The sequence below is a fragment of the Sus scrofa genome, chromosome X (assembly GCF_000003025.6).
Source record: "Sus scrofa isolate TJ Tabasco breed Duroc chromosome X, Sscrofa11.1, whole genome shotgun sequence".
Classification (NCBI taxonomy): domain Eukaryota; kingdom Metazoa; phylum Chordata; class Mammalia; order Artiodactyla; family Suidae; genus Sus; species Sus scrofa.
This window is the reverse complement of record NC_010461.5, coordinates 79,298,450-79,323,750: the sequence shown is the minus strand read 5'-3', so window position 1 is coordinate 79,323,750 and position 25,301 is coordinate 79,298,450. Positions and strand designations below refer to the sequence as shown.

Here is a 25,301-nt window from a genome sequence, read left to right as displayed (position 1 = left end):
TACCTCATAGAGATATTATGAAGATTCACTGACTTAAAACATGTGAAAGTCTTAGAACACTGCTTGGCATATAAGTCAATATTATACAGTACTTGTAATTTTTACTATAATTATATTTATAAATAGGTGATCCATACTAATCATATCTTATATCTTATTCAGATTTTGTTTTTTATTAAGTTCTCTAACTTTCAGTGGCAAAGCTATACTTTTTCATTCTTCAATTGAAGTTATCTGGTACTAATCACTTTCCTTATCCCTCTCTTCTTTAAAAACAAAACAAAACCAAAAAATCCACCTTTAATATGTAGTCTTTCTTGCTAACCAAGCAAACAACTTACTTTGTATTATGTGGATATACCAGAATTTTGTTCTTAGGCTCACAGCTGGAGAAGGTGCCTCTCCTTGTTTTTTTGTTTTTTGTTTTTTCAACTTATACTAGTGCGTCAATATCCATTATGATTTGAAATTTCCAAGTCCCCGAAAGAGGGTGTTAATTGCTACTGTATTGTCAACTAACATGCATCAACAAAATAAAATTAGAGCCATAAAGCTCATCTCCCAAACCAGTGTTTGTCTTTCCATCTGACTCTCTTCTTCTTTTACCACTGCTTCAGCCATAACGTAATATAACTTGCTAAAACAAATGAAGAGAAAAAGACTTGTAACAACATATTACCTTGCATTTGTTACCAAAAATCCTGTGTTCAGTGTAGAATGACAAGAAAAACAGATAATATAATGAGAGACATTTGATGCAGGTGGCTAAGAATATTGTGAATTTTCTACCATGCACATGATTATTTATTTATAATTCAAGATATGTGTGACTGGGTCACTTTGCTGTGCAGTATAAATTGACAGAACACTCTAAATCAACTATAATGGAAAAAAATAAAAATCATATTAAAAAAACAAAAAAAACCCTAATTGATTACAATATTTTGCTCTTTATAACTCTTTTTTTTTGAAAATAGAAATACTTCATACCTTTGTTTATATCAATGAGTTGTTTCTTTTTCTTCTGGCGTTCCAACTTTTCTCGTTCAGCTTTTTCTTTTGCAAGCTTTGCCCTTCTAGTCTTCTCTTCCATTTCTTTTCTCTTATTGTTTTCTTTCACTGCTTCCTATACATATAAAAAAACAAAAATTCTTCTATTATGTATATATTGGAGGAGTTGTGCAATTTTAGAATTACATATACACACATGTGGATGCTCAGAGGTGGAAAGGTATAGCAGCTTCAAGGTACGTGCACATACTTTTGAGAGAAACAAATAATCCTAAAATATTTCTTCTTGAAAAAAATTACACACAACTCAGTCTTTAATTGCCATTACCTGGGTTGCTAGAAAATTAAAAACATGAAGGGTTTTTTTTTTTTTTTTTTGGCTGCATCAATAGCGTGTGGAAGTTCCCAGGCCAGGGACTGAATCCCAAACACACCTGTGATCTATGCACAGTTGCAGCAAAACCAGATCCTTAACCCACTGTGCCATAGCAGGAACTCTGAATGTTTTACAGATTTACCAATAAGCATATTGTCTTGTTGTTGAAATATGAAATTGTTTTGATACATAAAAAAAGATTTAATATGGAAATATGGCTTAGCAGGTATTTTACCAGTCTATTTCACATTTTCCCCTGATCTGAAAAATGTGTTGTTTTTTTTTTCTTTTAAAAAACTGACTGATAAAGTTTTTGTGAGGAAAAATGAGATACACTTATAAAGTGCTTATAATGCTTAGTCTATGATAATGATGGTAGTAGTTGTGATTACATCTAATGGTGCAGGGCATGAAACACTCAGCCATATTATCACAGGAAAGAAATCCCTGCAAGATTAGTAGCTTTTTACATGCCAAGATCTTTAGGAAAGCTGAAACTTATTTCAAGCTATTGTCTGTTTTATATTGGATAGGTTATCTGTGAAACTCAAGGTAATCAGTACATTCCAGTAGACAGTATGGGAGAATGTTGAAGTAAACTGTTCAGCTGGATTGATAGTATTTTTGAGTTCAGAGAAATCACTAATATAGAGATATACCAACTACAAGTTCCTTCAATCAAGCTGTTCTTTTTTTTTCCTATTGTGATTCATTAGACATATTTCATAGCATGTACCAACTCCTTCACAAAGACCATTTTGTTCCATAAACGCTGAAGATTACATATTCAATATAACATACTCATATACTCATATAGTATAAATAGCAAGAATAACAATAATCTATAAGGCTAGGCCTGAAGGTATCTATATTAAAATAGTTTCTTTCATATTAAAAGATATGATAGTTTTCAAAAGCACTGAAAACACTTTTAAAAAATCCTCCTGGCTTGCAAGAATTACTGGTACCTTCCCCTCTCTATTAACCCCATCAGGCTGGTACCTCTAGCATTAGGCTAAAAGTACAAAATGACAAACTCAAAGGTAACCACTTAAAGTGGAATAATAGAATTATAATTTTAGAGCAGGTGTCTTCACTTTAACATTATCTGACTGTCACTTTGGGTGAGACAATTCTTCGTTGTGAGAGCATCCTGTGCACTGTAAGATGTTTAGCAGCATCCCTGGCCTCTATTCACCAGATGCTGTTGCACTGCCTCTCTGGTTATGACCACAAAAACGTCTCCAGGCATTGTGAAATGTTACCCACGTTGAAAACCACTAACCTAGGCGGTTTTCATGGAGATTAACTGATTCACAAAAAATTGAAAAGTGTCTGTTCTGCTGAATCCAGCTTATTTTCACAGATCTGGAAACTTGAATTCTGAATGAGTTGAAAGACTTGCCTAAGGTCACAGATTTATGTAATTGCTAAGTTGGGAAAAGAACTTATGTCTCTCTTCTCACGGTTGAGTGTCTGTTTTATTCTTTAAGGAAGAAAAGACAACATGGCTATGACAACAAAAGCCCAAGAAAGCAAGGGAAAAAATTGATAAGTAAGACTTTGTCAAAACTAAAAACTGATCCATCAATGGACACTGCCAAGAACTTGAGGAGATAACTTAGAGAATGGGAGAAAATATTTGTGAATCACATATCTGATAAGAATATATAAAAATTCTTAGAGATCAACAATAAAAAGATACATAACCCAATTAAAAATAGGCAAAGGATTTAAATACATATTTCTGCAAAGAAGATGGAGAGCAAATAAGTACATGAAAAGATGTCTGACACCATTAATCACTAGGGAACTGCAAATCAAAACCACAGTGAGGTACCACTTCATGCGCACTAGGATGACTATAATAAAAAAACAACAAACAGATAATAGTAAGTGAGGAGGTGGAAAAATGGGACTGCTTTGCATTGCTGGTATGAATGTAAAGTAATGAGTCATCTTGGAAAGCTGTCTGAGTTTCTCAAAATGATAAGTAACCATAGAGTTAAAATATGACCCAGCAATTCCACACCAGATATATATCCAAGAAAAAAGAAAACACATATTCATTCAAAAACTTGTAAAAGAGTGTTCATTAGCAGCATTATTCCTAATAGCCAGTAAGTGGAAGCAACACAAATGTCCATCAGTTGATAAATGGATAAACAAAATATAGAATATATGTCCACACAATGGAATGTTATTCAACCATAAAAAGAATAAAGTACTGACACATGCTGAAACATGGATGAACTTTAAAATATTATGCTAAGTGAAAGAAGTCACACAAAAAAAGGCCACATATGGTATGATAGCATTTATATATAGTGCCCAGAAAAGGCAAATCCATGGAGACAGAAAGTTGACTAGTGGTTGCCAGGGAACGGAGGACGGGGAACGGGGGGGTAACTGCTAATGAGTATAGGGTTTCTTTTTAGGTGTGATGAAAATGTTCTGGAATTATATAGCAGTAAAGGTTGTCGAACATTGTAAATATCCACTGAATTGTATATTTCAAAATGGTGAATTTTATGATATTTAAATTATATCTGAATAAAAAATAATAGCAATTAAAAATAGATGTTTGAAAAAGGCAGGATTGACAATAAAATTTTAAGTAAGAAAAAAAGACAACATGAAAATAGAACATATATTCAGGCTCTGATACTAACAAGTTGTATCTTTGGTAAGTAATTTAAGAAGAGAAAACTAGAAAAAAACTGGTAACTTGCATTTGTATTGTTTCTTTGTTATAATAATAACGGCTACTCTTTAATGGAGATTTATTATGTACCAGGTGTTTTAAGTAAGTAACTTCAAATATTTGTAGGAAATCTGCAAAATAACTATTATTTGTTCTCATTTTATAGATGTTGCAATTTAGGTTCAGGTAGGTTAAGTGAGATACCCAAGGCTATACAATTACTTAATCAGCAGAACTGTGTATGTTCACTCACATTATCATGATGCCTTCTAAGTAGAGTCAGCACATAAAAAACAAGACACTCAGTTAAATCTGAATATCAGATAAACCATGAATAATTATTTATTATTGTTTTTCTTTTTGGGGATGCATCTGCTGCATATGAAAGTTACTGGGCTAGGGGTTGAATAGGAGCTGCAGCTGCTGGCCCACACCATAACCACAGCAAAACTGGATTGGATCTAAGCCAAATCTACAACCGAGACTGCAGCCTGCAGCAATGCCAGATCTTTGACCCAACGAACAAGGCCAGGGATTGAACTTGCAACTTCATGGATACTATGTTGGGTTCCTAACTCACTGAGCCACAGTGGGAATTCCATGGATAATTTTTTTGGTATATCCTATTCAGTACTTGGCATATACAAAAAATTTCATACACTATTTAGAAATGTTGATACTAAAAATTATTCACTATCCATACACTAGTTGGGATGTACTTACCCTAAAAAAATCATGTGATATTTGGGACACATTGATCACAAAACCATTTTTCATGTTTTTTAAATTTAACTGGGAATCCAGTATTTTTATTTGATAAATTTGATTGGCAATCCTATTTCCAAGATTCTGTTGATTTTTGTTGTTTTTTTTTTTTTTTTTTTTTTTTTGGCTGCGTCCTCAGTATGCAAAAATTCTCACACCAGGGCTCAAACCTGTTCCACAACAGTGACAATGCCAGGTCCTTAACTTGCTAAGATACTAGGGGAATGTGAGACTGTTGATTTTTTATAAGTATCCTTTCACAGACTAAGATTGTCTAATGAAAACAGTAATAATGAAAACACTTAAAAAGCTGGAATCTAAACTATATTTTGAGCACAGAAATGTTGATATAGATCACCGATAGGCATTATGTGGTTTCATGGATGTGAGTCATATTACTCCTGTAGCTTCTCCACATTTCATTTCTTTTTATTCCTTGAAAATATAGTAAAATTTTTATTTTAAAAAAGCTTATATATATATATTGGAGTTCCTGTCGTGGTGCAGTGGTTAACGAATCCGACTAGGAACCATGAAGTTGCAGGTTTGATCCCTGCCCTTGCTCAGTGGGTTAAGGATCCGGCGTTGCCGTGAGCTGTGGTGTAGGTCGCAGACATGGCTCGGATCCCATGTTGCTGTGGCTCTGGCTTAAGCCGGCGGCTACAGCTCCAATTGGACCCCTAGCCTGGGAATCTCCATATGCTGTGGGAGCGGCCCTAGAAAAGGCAAAAAAAAAAAAAGACAAAAAATAAATAAATAAAAAATTTAAAAAGCTTACATAAAAATATAAACTAATGCAATCTGGGGTAGAAGGAAACAAGTCAATAATTAATATCAGAGAATGCCTAGTGAGGAAATGTAGTATATGGAATAGGTTAAATTTCTATACGAAACAGAGGGTTGTAACTGGTACAACTAAAACCACCTGAATGTAGATCTGCAAATGATGAAACAGAACAAGTAATATGTCCAACAGCTATATGTTAAATGTTTCATGAATTAATTTAACTACAAAATAATCACACATCTTGAAATGAGAAATGTAATCCTAAGGAGACCAAAACAAAAGAGGAAGATAATTTTGGTGGTATGGCATTAATAAAAACAAATGAAAGCATCTACACAGGCATATATTGTTCAAGTTACACAGACTCTGGAGTAAAGATTCTGGTTTCTGATGTCAGCACTTCTGTCTTTATGAAGAGACCTCATGCTAAAAAGAAGACCCTATTCCTCTTGGTGTCTTTACTCTTTAGCTCTGGTTTTAGGAAATTAAGGATGGAACACACATGCCTGTTTAATTCTCTCTCCTTAAGCAATAAATTAAAAAGAGAAAGGGAAATCTTAAATATGGTTTCATATCAATAACCTTTAGTTTTACAAGAGAGAAAGATAAATTTCAAGACTGTTTAATTCTTCTACAAAAGTGAAAGCTGGAGTTCCTGTCATAGCTCGGCGGTAACAAACTCAACTAGTATCCATGAGGACGTGGGTGCAATCCCTGGCCTCGCTCAGTGGCCATGAGCTGTGCTGTTGGTCACAGATGTGGCTCGGATCTGGCATTGCTGTGGCTGTGGTGTAGGACAGAAGCTGCAGCTCCAATTCGACCCCTAGCGTGGGAACTTCATGTGTCGTGGATGCAGCCACGAAAAAAAAAAAAAAAAAAAAAAAAAGTGAAAGCTGATGGAGAGTGAACTATTTTGGGAGATGGGACATATTCTTTTCACTCTAATTCCTATAAAACAAAACCCAAATAATTAAAAGGATAAAAGCAACAGCAGTGGTTTTGAGCTCAGAACTTTCAATAAACCTTTAAGTAACTGTCTGTGATTCACAATACTTTATATTTGTTGAGCCTCACTAAATATTTCTAAACTATTTTAAAACACAAAAGACCCAGAATTGTCAAAGCAATCCTGAGAAACAAAAACCAAGCAGGAGGCATAATTCTTCCAGACTTCAAGCAATATTACAAAGCCACAGTCATCAAGACAGTGTGGTACTGGTACCAAAACAGACATACAGACCAATGGAACAGAATAGAGAACCCAGAAATAAACCCTGACACCTATGGTCAATTAATCTTGGACAAAGGAGGCAAGAGCATAAAATGGGATAAAGAAAGTCTATTCAGCAAGCATTGCTGGGAAACCTGGACAGCTGCATGCAAAGCAATGAAACTAGAACACACCCTCACACCACGCACACACACACACACACACACACACACACAAAAAGGCTGAAAGACTTAAATATAAGAGAAGACACCATCAAACTCCTGGAAGAGAACATAGGCAAAACATTCTCTGACATCTACCTTCCAAATGTTTTCTCAGGTCAGCCTCCCAAGGCAAAAGAAATAAAAGCAAAAATAAACCAATGGGACCTAATCAAACTGACAAGCTTTGCACAGCAAAGGAAACCCAAAAGAAAACAAAAAGATAACTGACAGAATGGGAGAAAATAGTTTTAAAGGATGCAACTGACAAGGGCTTAATCTCTAGAATATACAAGCAGCTTATACAACTCAACAGCAATAAAGACAATCAATCAATGGAAAAATGGGCAAAAGACCTGAATAGACTGTTCTCCAAGGAAGATATACAGATGGCCAACAAGTAAATGAAACAATGCTCAACATCCCTGATTATAGGAGAAATGCAAATCAAAACTACCATGAGATACCACCTCACACCAGTCAGAATGGCCATCATTAAGAAGTCCACAAATAACAAATGTTGGAGGGGGTGTGGAGAAAAGGGAACCCTCCTGCACTGCTGGTGGGATTGTAAGCTGGTGCAGCCACTATGGAGAACAGTATGGAAGTACCTTATAAATCTATACATAGAACTACCGTATGACCCAGAAATCCCACTCTTGGGCATATATCCAGACAAAACTCTACTAAAAGAGACACATGCACCCGCATGTTCATTGCAGCACTATTAACAATAGCCAAGACATGGAAACAACCCAAATGTCCATTGACAGATGATTGGATTAGGAAGATGTGGTATATATACACAATGGAATACTACTCAGCCATAAAAAAGGATGACATAATGCCATTTGCAGCAACATGGATGGAACTAGAGTCTCTCACACTGAGTGAAATAAGTCAGAAAGAGAAAGACAAATACCATATGATATCACTTATAACTGGAGTCTAATATATAGCACAAATGAACCTTTCCACAGAAAAGAAAATCATGGACTTGGAGAATAGACTTGTGGCTGCCCAGGGGGAGAGGGAGGGATTGGGATCTTGGGATTAATGGATGCAAACTATTGCTCTTGGAATGGATTTACAGTGAGATCCTGCTGTGTAGCACTGAGAACCATGTCTAGATACTTACATTGCAACACGACAATGGGAGTAAAAATTATGTATACATGTATGTGTAACCTGGTCCCTATGCTGTACAGTGTAAAAAATAAATAAATAAATAAATAAACTATTTAAAACACTAACTTGTGTACTTCAATATGATTCCCAAGTAAACATCAATCATTATTTCTTAGGGGTAGGAATGCCAACTGATTAGATTCTGTTAATGCATAGAACTGCATTCTGTTTAAAGGATGCTAATTGACCTGTTTTGGTAGCAGCCTCATACAAGATAAGAAATGTTAACAGAAAAAAAAAGTCAGTTTTACTGGCATATCTATTTTTTAAGAGTCAGGAAAAAGCACAAAAGCAGCAAAATATAACAAAAAATGTCTCTAGGATTTACTGCAAAATATATTCACCAACCTAATTTTAAATCTCTCACTAATTTTAAGTCTCTAATGCCTCACTGAAAAACACGAATAAATTAAAAATCTTATTTCCCTTGTTTTGCATAATTAACAAATTAGCCCTATGGACTAAAAATGTCACATGCAAAAATACAAAACAAAACAAAACAAAAAAGCACCTGAAAATGCTAAGATCTCTCATATCTTCCAATTAAGCTTTAAGAGATTTATGAAACTGGCTTAGAAAATTCCAAGGGGCTCATATGCCGGTCTCTTTCATGTCAGTTCTACAAGAACCCAGTATCTTCCAATCTCATGATATATAAAAACAAAAACCATTGCCCACCAAAAACCATTCCTTACTTCTATTGCCTTCAATCACTTTCTATCCCAGTCCTAGCTTCAGAAGCAGTTTGTAAGCACTGTGATCTCACTGAAAGCAGAATTATACTTGAGGGTTGGAGAGGCAGAGCAATTAGGAAGAAAAATGGATCTTGGAGTCACCTTAACCTGGTTTCAAATCCAAGCTGCCATCACTTATACTAAAAGCTGTATGACCTTGAATAAGTTAGTTACTTCATTTCTCTGAGCTTTAGTTTCCATATCTGTAGAATGGAGATACCCCTACTCAAATCACTTCGTTGTGAAATAGATTAAGGGAAATGATGTTTATATAAAACACTGACGATGATGCCTGGTACAGAAGTAATGCTCAACATATGGTGACACTAATTATTACGTGTAAAAGAAACATCAGAAAATTTAAACAGTAAGAACTCGGTCATTAAGGCATAAATGACCTCATCTGTTTTCAATAGTTTATTCTGAGCGACCCCTTCCCTCTTATTTGGAAGACATGAGGATATGACACATAATTAGTAATGTAGCAACTTGACACCATCTACCCTCATAAGCATTCTGAACGTGATTTTTGTTGTTGTTGTTGTTGTTGTTGTTGTTTATTTATTTATTTATTTTAGGGCCACACCTGAAGCTTATGGAAGTTCCCTGGATAGAGGTCAAATTGGAGCTGCAGCTGCTGGCCTACACCACAGCCAGAGAAATGCCAGATCCAAGCTACATCTACAATCTACACTGCAGCTTGCAGCAATGCTGAATCCTTAACACACTGAGTGAGGACAGTGACCAAACCCACGTCCTCATGGATACTAGTCGGGTTCTTAACCCGCTGAGCCACAATGGGAACTCCGTTTTTTAATTTTTTATTACAGTAGAGTTGACTTACAATGTTGTGCCAATTTCTTCTCTACAGTGAATGTGATTTACTTGGTACTCATGGGAAAAAAAATTGAAATGTATTCTTTTCTCTTTTGAGTTTTTGATCATCCTGGCTACCTATGTGAATGTATTTGGCAAGATTGTGGTTTATTTCAGTATGAGAAGCTGTATTAGAGAGTCACATAACCTAAAAAAATGTATTAGAAATGTTCTTGTGAACAAACTGGCAACTCTAGTGCCAGAGGCCCACTGTGATCACACTGCTGAGTGTTTCTTCATTCATCAGGGATGTTAGGAGGATTCACAAATGATACCGAGTCATATCATTTGGCAACAATATAAAGAAAACTGGTAGGTTTTATACTGAAAATCTTTTTATACACTAGACTTGAGTCACCAAGATATTACTTTTTAATGAAAACTCAATGAAATAGGTGAAATTCTCCCCACATCTTTTATCTTGAACTGTCCTAGCACCTGATCCTCTTTTAGCTTTAATTCAAACTGGGCTTTTGGAGCTCCTTTTCTTTTAGCTTCTTTCTGTTTTATACTAACCGCTTCAGAATTTGAAATTGTTTCTTTTAATCACCTCTTTTAAAATAACATAGAACCCTGAAAATTTCAATCAGAGGACTGCTGACATGGATACTGTAAATTTCTCTCTTTTCTAGATGAGTATGATGACTCTAAGGCTTCATTTTTTTAATGCATCTTTTTGATAAAATTTCTAAAAATTCCCAACCTGTAATGTTATGCCCAGAGTAAAAATAACGGGAAAGAGGCCTATATATTTTGCTCTTCTGAAATCAAGACCTACAATCCAAACATTCTGAGTAGAGCAGAATACCCTTAGGAGCAGAGGATGGCCTTTAGGAGCTGAGATCTGGTTTAAATCCTAGCTGTTTAGGGACCATCATGCTTTATCTCCTTGCGCCACTTATCTTGAAAAGCTCCTACTTGCTAAGCCTCCTTTCCTGATCTATGAAATACCTGTACTTCACAGTGTTGGTCTGTGATTTAATGAGATAAGGCACAGTGCCCGGCACAGAGAAAAGTACACAACGAACAGAGTGGTTATTATTATTATAGAACTCCACAGTCGAACAACACCAATTCAGGATCTGTACTCCATTTCCTGCATATGCACATGTGCCCTGGGGTGGGGGTGGGGATCTTTTGTGATACGGAAATCTTGTGATATCAGGTAAAAGTATGAAGAAAAGAAACAGTCCCTCAGACCCAGAACTTTGAACAGATGATAGGACTTGCCTTCTTGAGTCGTGAGAAAAAAAAGATATAAACAGAATGAACAATAAGTTTTGGGGAAAAATTCATGTGCTAGTATAGCATATATGACAAGCCATACAATCATAGAATATTTTGCTATGTGAACTAATAATGACACTCATACCTTAGTTAAGTTTTGATACACTGTATGAGATCATGGCTTAAACAGAGTGATGAAGTTTCCTGGGAGAAGGAATGAATTTTCTTTTTTTTTTTTTTTTGGTGTCATTGCTTTTTAACATCTGGAGTTAGTCCTGCCATCTCCTTTAGAAACTTTTTTTTTTTTTTTTGTCTTTTGTCTTTTTGTTGTTGTTGTTGTTGCTATTTCTTGGGCCGCTCCCGCGGCATATGGAGGTTCCCAGGCTAGGGGTTGAATCGGAGCTGTCGCCACCAGCCTACGCCACAGCCACAGCAACGAGGGATCCGAGCCACGTCTGCAACCTACACCACAGCTCACGGCAACGCCGGATCCTTAACCCACTGAGCAAGGGCAGGGATCGAACCCGCAACCTCATGGTTCCTAGTCGGATTCGTTAACCACTGCGCCACAACGGGAACTCCTCCTTTAGAAACTGAAACATAGATTTTAAGGCCATTTGATTTGGAAATTAAAAGTTTGATTTTATTTCTTTCATGAATATTTATCTCAGAATGTAATATTCACTTGGTCTGCTTATAGGAGAATTAGTCAGAGTTCCCTGGTAGATTAGTGGGTTAAGGACCTCGTGTTGCCACTGCTGTGACTCTACTGCTGTGGTATGGGTTCAATCCCTAGTCTGGGAATTTCTGTATGCAGCAGGTACAGCCAAAAAAAAAAAGGGAGAGAGAGAGAGAGAATTAGTCTACACTCAGTCTGCTACTCCAGGAGGCCTGGCTAAACTTTCTCAAACTTTTCCCGTATTACTCATAGGAAGCTGCTAGTCCTGCTAGAAAACCATCTACCGAAGGATTTCAAAGAGAAGGTAAGATGAATGGTACAATCTTTTTGCTTGTTGGCAGGGTTCTCATTTAATTCCAGGCATAACAGGAGGTAAATAGGTAGAGATGGAAAGGTTGTCCAGACCAATGAACTAGGGTTATAGCAGCAATATCCTTTCCCTGTCCCATAGATGTGCTAAGCATGACAATGAAAATGAAAGGCAATTTTATGTATTCTATGTATGATGCCTTTTTGTCATTTTCCAAAAAGATTTTCTTTGATAAAATTTTCCTTCCCATCTACTCTGCTTCATATAGACAGATACCTAACACGCTCTTTGCTTGAATTGTTATGGCAGCTAGACATTTCTGCAGTTTGCTGCACTTGCCCGTAACCAAGGAAAAGAGTTGCTGGGAAACACAGATCCCAATATATGTTACCACTACTGAAGTGTAACTTGGGCTGAGGCTGCTATTTGTTAGTAGAAGTAGGTGAGAATCCTAAAGAATACTAAAGGTCATAGTCAACCAGGACTCATCTACTCTTTCAAGTCTTTCTCACTCTTATTTGAGCATGATCATGTCAGGTTACAGATAGGAAGCTGTCATGTGAGCTGAGAGGAATTTTTCAGCATTTGCACAAAGAATTGAACAACAGATGATTAGAGAAGAAAACCTACATAAGATGGTTGCACTGCTTCGATTTTTCCACTGTAACTGGGCACAAATTAAGGCTTTCCATTAAAGAAAAGGAAAAAAACTTTGTGTGTGTGTGTGCCTTGCCTATGGCATGAGGAAGTTCCTGGGCCAGGGATCAAACCTGTGCCACAGCAGTGACCCCAACCACTGCAATAACAATGGCAGACTCTTAGCCTGCTGTCTCACCAGGGAACTCAAGAATCTTATTTTTAATTAACATCAAACAACTTTAGATATTTCTTTTCTCTACCTTCATGGTGTTTAAAGGGCATCTTGGATTGAGGGAGTCATAACAAATGCTCAGGGCAAAGCAGCAACCACCCTCTGAAAGTACAACTCAAAGACTCTATCAGCATCATCACGCTGCTAAACTTTTTCTTTCCCAGAGATTTCCACTTATTATGGTACAAGTGACCTATAAAATTCCTCTTATTCAAGATCTCATGAATACTTCATCAACCAATCAACTATGATGGTAACCAAGAGGTATAACTTTCTTTCTCATTGGGGTAATTGAAACGTTGATTAGCTTGCTCGAGTACTTAGTTGTTTCAGGAATAGACACGGAACAAATGTATTGATACTGTAGTTGGAGATTCAAGTTGTGCTTATTAATCTATGTAAATATGATATGAATCATAGATGTACAGGCTAAATAACCAAATCAAATAGACACTTTTTGTCTTCTTAGATTCCTGAGATGCTGTGTTCACTTCCTTCCTATAGACTGGTTTGCTCACTTTCTATCTCCTTTCTAGACTACAATGTCATCTCCCCCCCTTAATTTTCACCTTCCCCTAAATCTCTGTCCTTGGCTTTTCCCCTCTTCTTCCTTCCTCTTCCATTTGTCAGAGAAAAAAAAAACCCTTCCAACAGCCCACAGTGCCTGACATGATCTGGCCCCCTCCTACTTCTGCAAGGTCATTCCATCCCATCTCCATTTCCCAAGTTCCCTCAGAGCCTTTACACTTGTGTTCTCTCTGCTCTCAGATAGTGCCATCAAGTCTCTGCTTAAATGTCTCCTAATCAGTGAGGACTTCCATCTTACCTACAATAACCCCCAAATGAATTTCCTAGTTCCATCTTCCCTAGGTCAAAGCATAGTTAAACTTTAAATATACTTAACATTTTCTAAGAACTGGAAGCTGGAGTTAGTTGATCTTACATGATAATAGTTTTCAGCCTGGGAATTCTCAAAACATTAAATTACCAAGAACATCTTGACACAGAGTTCCCTACACATCTCATATTTATTTATTGTGGAAAAACTGAGTGGCCTTGTAATAAGCATCACCCACCTTCGAATGGTGGGTTTCTTTCCTAATCATCCACAGGTTACGGTTCACTGACTTCTTCATTTTTTTTCTTAAAAATGCCAATGCTGGAGTTCCCGTCATGGCGCAGTGGTTAACGAATCTGACTAGGAACCATGAGGTTGCAGGTTCGATCCCTATCCTTGCTCATTGAGTCAAGGATCCAGTGTTGCCATGAGCTGTGGTGTAGTTACAGACACGGCTCGGATCCCGGGTTGCTGTGGCTCTGGTGTAGGCCAGTGGCTACGGCTCTGATTATACCCCTAGCCTGCCAACCTCCATGTGGCAGGAGCGGCCCTAGAAAAGACAAAACGACAAAAAAAAAAAAAAAAAAAAAAATGCCAATGCTTACTGTTCTGAGGCCTGATATCCATGACATCTGTCACACTGACATAGCTGTGAATGCTACAGCGAAAATTCACTTGTGTAGAGATTAGTGTTTACACTGAAACTCCAAGGTTGTAAGATGCGTTCGTCCTAATTTTGCAAAGGAGATCTTGTTTTTCATGAGTTATTTGTATGATCCACATATATTAGAAACACATGGCTTTGCCAGTGATCTTTTGGTTTAAGACAAAACCATTGCAGGTTCAGGTGGAAGGTTGATATGAAAAGTTTCTTGAGTTTATTTGTATAAATGAGTCCCTTTTGGCAGAGGTTAGGAGAGGAAAGCAGTTAAGTGAATCCCAGTCCATGTTTACTAAAGTAGCCCTCTTGTGTTCAGCACAACCAGCTTACTGTTCAGCCTCCTTAGGAAACCAATAAAAAATTAATGCATCTTTCACACGCTGTACCTATCAGGAGGTTTGACAGACAAACAGATCTTTGCACACTAGCATGGTTGTGAAGAGAATCTCAAAGGTAAATTATTTTTAAAAAATGAGAAGGAAAAAAAGAGGAATGTTATGTGCAAATCTCCTTGGGTATTAAACTTGCAGTTGGTTACAAATCAGTCATGCACCAATAATGAAGGCTGGCGGTAATCCAAGGCCTTCTTTTAAAATTTGCCTTACAACTGCAAAAACATGTGATCTGAAATTGGAGGGAAAACTGCCTCTTCCATCACAGTTCTTTAGAATGCTGAACTCTGATTAGCTAGGAGTTAATCTACAATCTATAGCATGGAAGAGGTTTTCAAATGCTGCAAGTTTCTGCAGACGTATTTTTCTTAGTAGGTATTGGAACATCCGTCTTTCCATCTGGGAAAGGAAAACGATTGAATTTGACATGCCTCTGTGGACCTCGACTTGATTAAAATCTATGAAGTGCTTTGAGCATCTATAGGAAGTCTATTTATAATTTTTAAAAAAATTCTATTTTGAACCAAAGAAACAAAATGAAATTCTAAAGTGACTGATATTTTAATGGGAAAACATCTGGGGGGAAGGTTGGGTAGGGGAAAAGGGCCAAACAAGTGGTATGTTACAGCTCTGAGAGGAGAGTTTACCACCTTATTACTGTCATCATCTTAGAAGATGGACGAAGCAGCACAATCAATAAGGTTTTTGATAAGACCAATTTGGATGGGTTGAAAAGCACCTCGGAGACTTGGATAAGAATATCAAATTACCTTGACACAAAGAAATATCGACTTGAAACAGGAAAGACCCTCAAGAAATGCTCATTCTAGTCTTCTGCCTGGGAGTAGGGTTCCGTGATCTCCTGCAGGAATCTGGGCTAATACTTCATCTCTTCTAAAAGGAACTACTTCCTGATGTCTAACTAAAAGCTATCAGTTTCTTAAGCCCATATCTTATCTATTGGCTGTTGAGAAATAGAAACCTGGTCAATATCTTCCTTAAAAAATTCTTCATGAAGGAGTTGCCATCGTGGTTCAGTGGTTAACAAACCTGACTAGTATCCATGAGGGCATGGGTTTGATCCCTGGGCTCACTCAGTAGGTTAAGGATCTGCCGTTGCCATTAGCTGTGGTGCAGGTCACAGACGTGGCTCAGATCCCACATTGCTGTGGCTGTGGTATAGGCCAGTGGCTGCAACTCCAATTCCACCAGTATCCTGGGAACCTCCATATGGTGGCCTTATAAAGACAAAAAAAGAATTCTTCATGGAGGTATAACTCGTGTCCCTGAGAACCACCGTGGTGTCTGAGTTCCACAAAAGTGAGGCTGATCCTCAAATACGATGTTGGGGAAGATCTTCTTAATTTGTAGGGTAAATGTTGGGAGGAGGGATGGGGTCAAAGAGGCCCTTAGGAAAATTTGTTTGGACTCGAAGTTAAGCTATTCAATATCCATTTCTAAAATAAAAACTCTCTCATAGAGAGTCCTTTCTATAAATTTAATAATATTTAGGTTTTTCTCTGGGGCTTCTCTAGATGTTGGACATTATTTTTTTAAATTATAGTTTTCTCCATCCTCATACATATGCCCCCTCCCAAAATGAACAAAACTGGAAAGAATACCCTAAAAGATGGGTTAACCAATATCTGAAAATATTTCCAGTTTTCCATGCTTTAAATCTCTTAACAAATAATAGCATTTGTTTTATAACATTTCAAGGTGTAATTGGTTCCAATATGTCTGTTGAAACTGTGAATTCAGTCCATCGAATGGCCACCTTGGGAAGCAATAAACTTATTTTGGTGAGAGCAATTACTCCATGATTAAAACTCCTCTTTCAGAGAATTGACCTCTGTCTGAGTCAAATAAAATCAATGTTATTATTTTAGATTCACAATATTTTTGACCAGAGATTTTGTTACTCAGTTCAATCATACATCGTATCAATAAAACTTGGCTCAATATCACTTTTGGCAATTTTCAAAACTCAAATCCACCCTCAAATTGCAAAGATTTTGTACGCCTGAAAAGATCTAAAGCACATGCTACATAACCTTAAGAAAATTTTAAAACAAGCATTTCTAAAACCTTTAGGGAAATGTCATTATCTTTCAATAAAGATAACAAGGCGGATAAAGTTCCCTTGACTCTACACATTTCTGATTTGTCCTTAAAAAATAGTCGTAACTCATATACCGCTGATTCATACTTTGCATTAGTTACACTAAGAATCAAAAATCTTCTATGCATGTTCTTGTCTCTATACTGCCAGCTTAACGCTCTTAGTTACTTTATATTTTACTAATTCCTAACTGAACTTACGTTTTTGTCTTTTTAGGGCCGTACCTATGGCATATGGAGGTTCCCAGGCTAGGGGTCAAATCGGAGCTGTAGCCACCGGCCTACGCCAAAGCCACAGCAACACAGGATCCAAGCCGTGTCTGTGACCTACACCACAGCTTACGGCAACGCTGGATCCTTAACCCACTGAGTGAGGCCAGGGATCAAACCCATGTCCTCATGGATGATAGTTGGGTTCGTTAACCGCTGAGCCATGATGAGAACTCCCCTAACTGAACTTTTTAAAAAATAAATTTTATTGGAATATAGTTGACTCACATTTTTGTATTACTTTCAGGTGTGCAGTAAAATGAATCCATTGTATATATAAACATATCCATTCTTTTTTCCCATATAGGTTATTACAGAGTATTGACTATATTTGCCTGTACTGTACTGTAGATCCTTATTAGTTATCTATTTTATATATAAAGTGTGTGTGTCCTAACTGAACTTGATCCTATTTACAAGGGAACATGAACATCAAAGATCTCCATATATACAGATAGATATGAAATTATGAAATGTTCATATATATATTGAATTTTATTTGCATATATAAATAAATAAGTTTTCATGAAATGTTAGAAATTCCTCTGGACATTATTGTCATTGATAATTTTTCTGTCCCTTGATTGAGGAGAAAGACAGGGAAAAGAAGAGGCCAAGGAAGCAGAAAGACTAAGACAAATGGAGGCTTATTTGCATCCAGTGACTTGTACCTCCTCAGAGAGGCAGGAAACATTCATTGAGTAACAACCATGTATTGTTATATACAGTTCTGGGCCCTGGGGGATCAATGGTAAGTATTATAGACAAGGCTCTTTCGTTCCTGGCACTTAGGGATCATCCAAAGAAGCACTAGAGTGTTAGTCTTTTATTAGTCAATCTCATAGACTGTCAGTTGAAATAGTATTGTAGAGTCTAGATCCTATTTTTTTTCCCATACATCATTGAGAATAAATGTCACATGAGAGGGAATCAAATTCATAGTGAGACTTCTTTCTCTTGGACTAACAAGGCACTTATTCTTTCACAGAAGTAAACTAAGATGGTTTTGCTCAATTTGCTTTTCGCAAAGCATCTTGATTGCCAGTCAGAACTCTATGCTATTGCAGGTAGAGTGATTGTCTGTTGAGTTGTTGTCTTACTTTCCAGGATATTGAAAGAAAGACGTCCGTCCAGTAATTATAGGGTAGCACCTTTCCCTGTATTAATGTCTGAACAATCAGGGTAATATTTGTATGTCGAGAAACATATATAATACTAAACAACAAGCGGAAGCCAAGAAACACAAACAAAATAAGGAAGGCTGATGAGGTTACAGCAGACCCCTGAAGTGAACCTGACACTTCCACACTATATTGTTGGTAAGGGACATGTCATTTTCATTAAGTAGAAGAGAGAGAGCATACCTCTAAACTTCTCTTCCCTTAGATTCACATGGAGACACCAAGGGACTGCTTCCCTAACCATTACATTAAGATACACTCATCCCTTTTCATACATAATATTAATATATGTTAAATATTTAACATGCATTCAGATACCCATATATTTCCTTTATGTATGTTTGCATCAGTCTTGGCTTAGTTTAACAGCCTCTGAAAGGGCAGGTGCTGTGCTAGTTTTAGATTGCTATATTTAGTTGATATATTTAGATAGGTACTCGAGTATAAGCTGAATAGAGCATCTAATACAAAGGGGGCATGTAATAAGTATTACTTAATGAATGGAGACAGTTATGATTCATTTAGTGTAAATACTAGCTTAGCAGGTGTGATAACAACATTCTGACTTGGGTTTATCCCTTTTGACAGATTGCCCTTTTTTAAAGAGCTGTGCTTAACGTATGGGCTGAACAACTCTAAAGGCAGAGGCAGATTCACCATGAAGCTAAATTAAGCAAGAACATCGGGACCTTTCACTTGCATGGGGTGGGGAAGGGGTGCTGGCAATGTGTTCACCTGCCCATGAGCTTTTTGTCAAATTTTCAAAGAAAAATTTTTATATTCTTTTCCTTAAATGGTTCCTCTGAAATTATATAAACTTGGGTCTCAAAAATCTGGGTCTCCTTTTGTTTACGGGATATTTAAAAACCTGAGGAAAAGTCTGATGAAGAATAAGAGAAGTGCAGAGAGTTTGGGAAATGCCAGACCACAAACAAGAGGTGGATAATTAAGCTGAAGGAAGTGGAGATTAAAGTATATAACTCGGAGTTCCCGTTGTGGCGCAGTGGTTAACGAAACCGACTAGGAACCATGAGGTTGCGGGTTCGGTCCCTGCCCTTGCTCAGTGGGTTAACGATCTGGCGTTGCCGTGAGCTGTGGTGTAGGTTGCAGACGCGGCTCGGATCCTGCGTTGCTGTGGCTCTGGCGCAGGCCAGTGGCTACAGCTCCGATTTGACCCCTAGCCTGGGAACCTCCATATGCCACAGGAGCGGCCCAAGAAATGTCAAAAAGACAAAAAATAAATAAATAAATAAATAAAAATAAAGTATATAACTCTATACAGGGACATGAACTGAATATTTATTTAAAGGACTAAACAGAACTGATATCTTCCATATTTCCAGAGGTAGAATAATAGGGCTTGCAAATAACAAATGCTGGAGAGACTGTGGAGAAAAGGGAAAACTCCTAAAATGTTGGTGCGACTGTAAATTGGTACAACCTCTATGGAAAACAGTATGGAGATTCCTCAGAAAACTAAATATAGAACTACCATATGATCCAGCCATCCCACTCCTGGGCATAAATCCAGATAAAACATTCAATGAAAAAGATACATGCACCCCTATGTTCACAGCAGCATTATTCACAATAGCCAAGACATGGAAACAACCTAAATGCCCACTGACAAATGAATGGATTACCAAGATGTGGTACACATACACTATAGAATACTACTCAGCCAGAAAAAAGAACAAAATAATGCCATTTGCAGCAACATGAACGCAACTACAGATCCTAATACTAAGGGAAGTAAGTCAGAAAGAGAAAGATAAATACCATGTATCATTTATACGTGGAATCTAAAACATGGCACAAATGAACCTATCTACTGAACAGAAACAGACTCCTAGAGATGGAGAACAGATTTGTGGTTGCCGAGGAGGGGCAGGGAAGTCTGGGGTTAGCAGATGCAAACTATTACATTTAGAATGGATAAGCAATGAGGTCCTACTATATAGTACAAGGAACTATATCCAATCTCTCGTGATAGAACATGATGGAAGATAACAGAAAAAGAATGTGTGCGTACACACACACACACACACACACACACACACACTTTGGGCCACTTTGCTGTAAGCAGAAATTGATAAAATATTGTATGAATCAACTATACTTTAATAAAAAAATTTTTTAAATGTGGCCTTCATTTGAATTTTGAGAAAATCTGAGAACTTACAAAAATTTGAGGAGTTCCCTTCGTGGCTCAGTGGTTAAAGAGTCTGACTAGGAACCATGAGGTTGTGGGTTCGATCCCTGGCCTTCCTCAGTGGGTTAAGGATCCGGCGTTGCCATGAGCTGTGGTGTATGTCGCAGGTACTGCTCAGATCCCGCGTTGCTGTGGCTCTAGTGTAGGCTGGAGGCTACAGCTCTGATTCGACCCCTAGGCTGGGAACCTCCATATGCCGCAGGTGCGGTGCTAGAAAAGACACAAAGACAAAAAAAAAGACAACAACAACAACAACGACAAATTAGATGGTCAGAATGGCAAAGCAGTGGAACCAAGTCATGAACCTGATATCTCTAAAAATCTCTTTGCAAGAATAGCTAGTCAGCTGCTAAAAGGGTCTGGAAAACATGCCAGGAGCCTGAGTTATGAGAGAAACCCACAGGGAATTCCTCAGCTTCTATCCTAGAGGTATACATGTCTGAGACATTAGTTTATAAAACAGGACAAATAACATAAATACCTTGTAATTCAACATCTTGAATCTGGGATTGCTATAGCCAGGAAAGATTTGATCTGTGAAAATATCTGAAAACAATTTTATAGTGTGGATCACTTCAAAATTGGGTTTGGATGGGACAGAGGTCAGAACCAGGGTGTTCTGCTTTAAGATCCTCTTTGTGAAACTAGAAATAGCAAGGCCATTGTTATATAGTGGTGACTGCATTCTGGTAAGTAAGACATTCCATCTGTATAAGAGCACCTCAGTTACATTCCACAATGTAAAACCCATCTCACTTGTGATTATACCCTTGATCATGACCTAGATTTGGCCAAATATCACTGCTTACTTACTGATGGGAATATCCTTGTCTTACTATGCTAATGATCTACTGCCCTCTCCTTTACCTTCTTCCTCCCTGGATAATATGCCATTATTTATAGAGGCGTTTTCTGGCTTCATCATGAATCTTCTGCTTAAGTTGCCTTATTTATTGGTATAGAGGGATTTTGCCATTAGGCTTGACCTGTTAGACAAATAACTTACTAGGGGATTTAGGGAGTTTACAGACACAGTGGATTTTATTTCCTGTACCAAACTTAGCAATGATAAACATCAGGTTTTATATCTGACTTTTTTCAATGTGAACTTCTGTATTAAACCTTTTTGACTCACATATACTCTTCTGCAATGAAATCTCAATATTACTTTCTGCATATTGTGTTTATGCTTAAGTACTTATAAATGTAAACTATAATACTATACTATACTTAAGACATTTAATATGACTAAATTTTATCCTATAAAATATGTGACTATTTTTCTTCTTTTAAAGTGCAGCAACTCCCCCAAAAGAGAGAAGCTGAAATTTTTTTATTCCCTTCAAAGGGTTTTTTAAGATGGCAAGACTTAGAGAAGGTAGAAAGATCAGGTGTATGTTTGAAGAATAGTCCTTCTCTAATGAGTTTTGCTGTAAAGAGAAAAACATCCTAGAGACATAAGCACGGGAGTAGCTGGCTATGGAAAAATAATGAAGACTTAAGGGGTCATAGTCAGTCATAAGGGAATAGTAAATCACAAATTAATGCTGACAAATGAGAGGCTAGATACTAGAAAGTACCAATAAAATGCAGTAAACATGAGGTACTTCCTGTGCTTTTGGATAGCTCTTACTCAAGAGTTATGTGTATGTGGAAAATACAGTTCATTTTGGGATTTCATAAAGACAAGTGATGGGGTGAATAAGGAAAAATTGAAGTACTTTCATCAAATATTTGCTGAATTGACATTGATGAAGAGTCAAAGGAATCATTAAAATAATGAAAGGTTTTTGCAAAACCGACCGAGAGAGAGCAAGAGAAGGGGGAGGAGAGAGAGAGAGACCAGCTAGAGGGCCTGTGAAGCATTTAATACAAAAGACCATTTATGATCAGATGTCTAGCACACGAGGAACATGATTACCAGTTACAAATATGGTTACGGATCAATAAATATCTGCTCGCGACCTTGTGCCACACACTCTGCTATGTGATAAAAATCCAAAGACAGATGTGATACATTTATTCCAGAGGAACTCAGAGCACAAAGGAGAAAGCAGGTCTGCACACTAACGATTATAGTAAGTATGGTGTTACAACATGCGATTAACAACGTGATGTAAGCAGACAAACTAGGCAGGGATGACTTCTCCCTGGAGTTGAGAAGGAGAAGGGATTAGGAAAGATATAATGGAGAAAGTAGCCATTGAATGACGTCTTAAAGGATGATTAATGATTTTACCAGGTGGAAGGATGATGGTAAGCATGAAGGCATTCCAAGCAGAGGAAAAGAATAGTGGTTGGGAGGATGGGTAGTTAGAAAAGGATTTCCAAATGCTAGTTTAGATTCTATTGTCACTTGTGGGAATGTGATTTGGGCAAAACTGACATGAACTGGGGACTGCATAGATGTCAATGGTGAGGAAGAAGAGGACATTAGTTGTATCATTAACCAAAACAGAGAGTACGAGAAGAAATCAGGACAAGATATAATGAGTTTCATTCTGAATATGCTGAGTTTGAGCCAGCTGTTGGAAATCTAATTAGGGACATCCAACAGACAATGAACTTGAAGCTAGAGCTAAAGAATAAGATCCCAACTCAGGAGAGAATAGAAATGAGAATAGATATAAATCGCCAGGAAAAATTATGTAGGACAAAGGGCAGACCTCTGGCAATGCTATATTTAAGACTGGAGAATGCAGATCCAAAGAAATAGACCTAGGAGATATTACTACTGAAAGTCAAAACCAAGAAATTCTGCCCATTCCATGACAAAGGAAGGATTGTTCTGTGGATATATGTGTATCATACGCTAAGGTAGAACAGGAGGGAAACTGGGGGTATAAAGCACATATTCTGTACCTAATATACTATAGGCACTAAAAAGACAAAAAAAGTCTTTTGTTTCCAGGGACATATAAGTGAGATCAGGACTATTGGCTGAGCAAGACATGGGTCTCACACACTAAGCCTGGGGTCATCCCCTGCCAAGCATGCAAAATGAGGGCTATGCCTTTGACTCAGGGGCAATATACAAAGATGTGAATGTCACCTGGAAAGGAAAGTGGAAATCAATAGCCCAGTTGAAACTACAGCTCTTTCAATGAAACTCCTAATTCCCATCTACTCTGAAAGTTATCTCCTCTTAAGGAGGGACTGCATTTGAATGTTAATATGCAAGAGACTGTTTCTGTGTTGTATGATTTCACCATTAGAATCGTCACTTCCACACGCTTGTTTGCATGTACTATATTAAGGGTCAGCAAGCTTTTTCTGCAAAGGGCCAGATGGTAAATATTTTCAGTCTTATGGGTCATGTGGACCCTGTCTTGACTATTCAGCCATCTTGGAGTGAAAGCAGCCAAAGAAAATACAGAAATAAAGGAGCCTGGCCATGTGCCAAAACAACTTGATTAAGAAAAACAGAGAGCAAGTTAGATTTGGCCCTTGGGTCATAGATTGCTGATCCCTGATCTATATCAGGGGATGGGGGTAGGGGGGACATTACCAGAGAATGCCATCTAAAAAACATAGATATAAAGCTGGATTATGAGAGCATAAGAGACAGGTTAATTTGTGGAATATCCTTGATGGGAAGAAAAATTTAAAAAATCCTAGATTATGCAGCCACATACATGATACTCTTTCAGAGGTACAAGAAAAGCTGCCTTTTTCCCCAATATTTCCTCTATCAGCCAGCCATGCTGCAAGAAGTTCTGGACAGCAGAATCGCTCTGCCAGATTAAGGCACTGTCCTGAATTTAAAAGGCATGCATGTAGTACAGAATGAGTGACACATTAGTACTGCATTAGTTTACCACATCAATTAGCTGTCAGCTGGCAGAGAACAAGGACTGGGGGCAAAAAGAATCCAAGATCAACTAAATGTCTCTGTAAGTTCCCTTAGAATTTTTCATACTTTTGGCACTAAAACTATGCTTTTACTATACTACATGCTTTGCTATCCATCATGTCTTTTGTCAGAGCTTCCTGTCTGCTTTCATGTAAAGATCTCCATTTGTATATCCTCCATATTCCACAAGATAATGTTACAATTATTTAACTGAAATGATAAAGCCCTTAGTAAGACTCTTTCTCTCTCAAGGGGGGCAGAACTCATTTTCATATCTCCTATATTATATAAGGATATACAAGTTATGAAATAGGGCTTGCATAAAAATCAGCTAATTGTAACTAGTGAAGTCTTCTAAACAGGAAAACTCACTGGTTCCTAAACTCACAGGAAAAGAAGTTATAATGCTAAAATCTAAGTCTTAATTTAAAATATTGATTGTGTAAGGAACTTTAATGCTGAAATCTGTCACCTGTTGCCTTTTGCCTTTTCCATTTGGCACATTTTTTTCTTTCTAAAGAGTTTATTATATTCTAACACAAAATATAATTTTCCTAATAATTATGTTTATACTTTATTATCTCACTTTCCCCATTACAAGTCAAACTCCATGTGGGCAGAGGTTTTAGTAAACTAAACAGTGCCAGTAGCTAGAATGGTGTCTCTAATTTAGTGGGTTCTCAATAAATACTTTCTAGAATGAATTAATGAGAAAAAGTAAGCAAGCAAGCCAGAAAAGCAAAGCTGTCATGTATAAGTATATTCTAGCTAAAGACAGAAAAGAAACAAGGAAGGATAACTTAGAAATAAACAA

General features: G+C 37.3%; 1 protein-coding gene across 5 annotated transcripts in view; it reads right to left on the bottom strand.

Moving 5' to 3' along the window:
- Nucleotides 1-25,301, bottom strand: part of DIAPH2 (diaphanous related formin 2) — a 918,057-nt gene that overhangs the window by 196,691 nt on the left and 696,065 nt on the right. For all 5 annotated transcript variants that reach the window (XR_002340795.1, XM_021080479.1, XM_021080480.1 and 2 more), the window contains one exon: nt 991-1,126. Coding sequence is in view for 4 of the 5 variants with exons in the window: in XM_021080479.1 (XP_020936138.1) it covers nt 991-1,126 (136 nt within the window). In the remaining variant the exon portion in view is untranslated. The remainder of the gene's footprint in view (nt 1-990; nt 1,127-25,301) is intronic.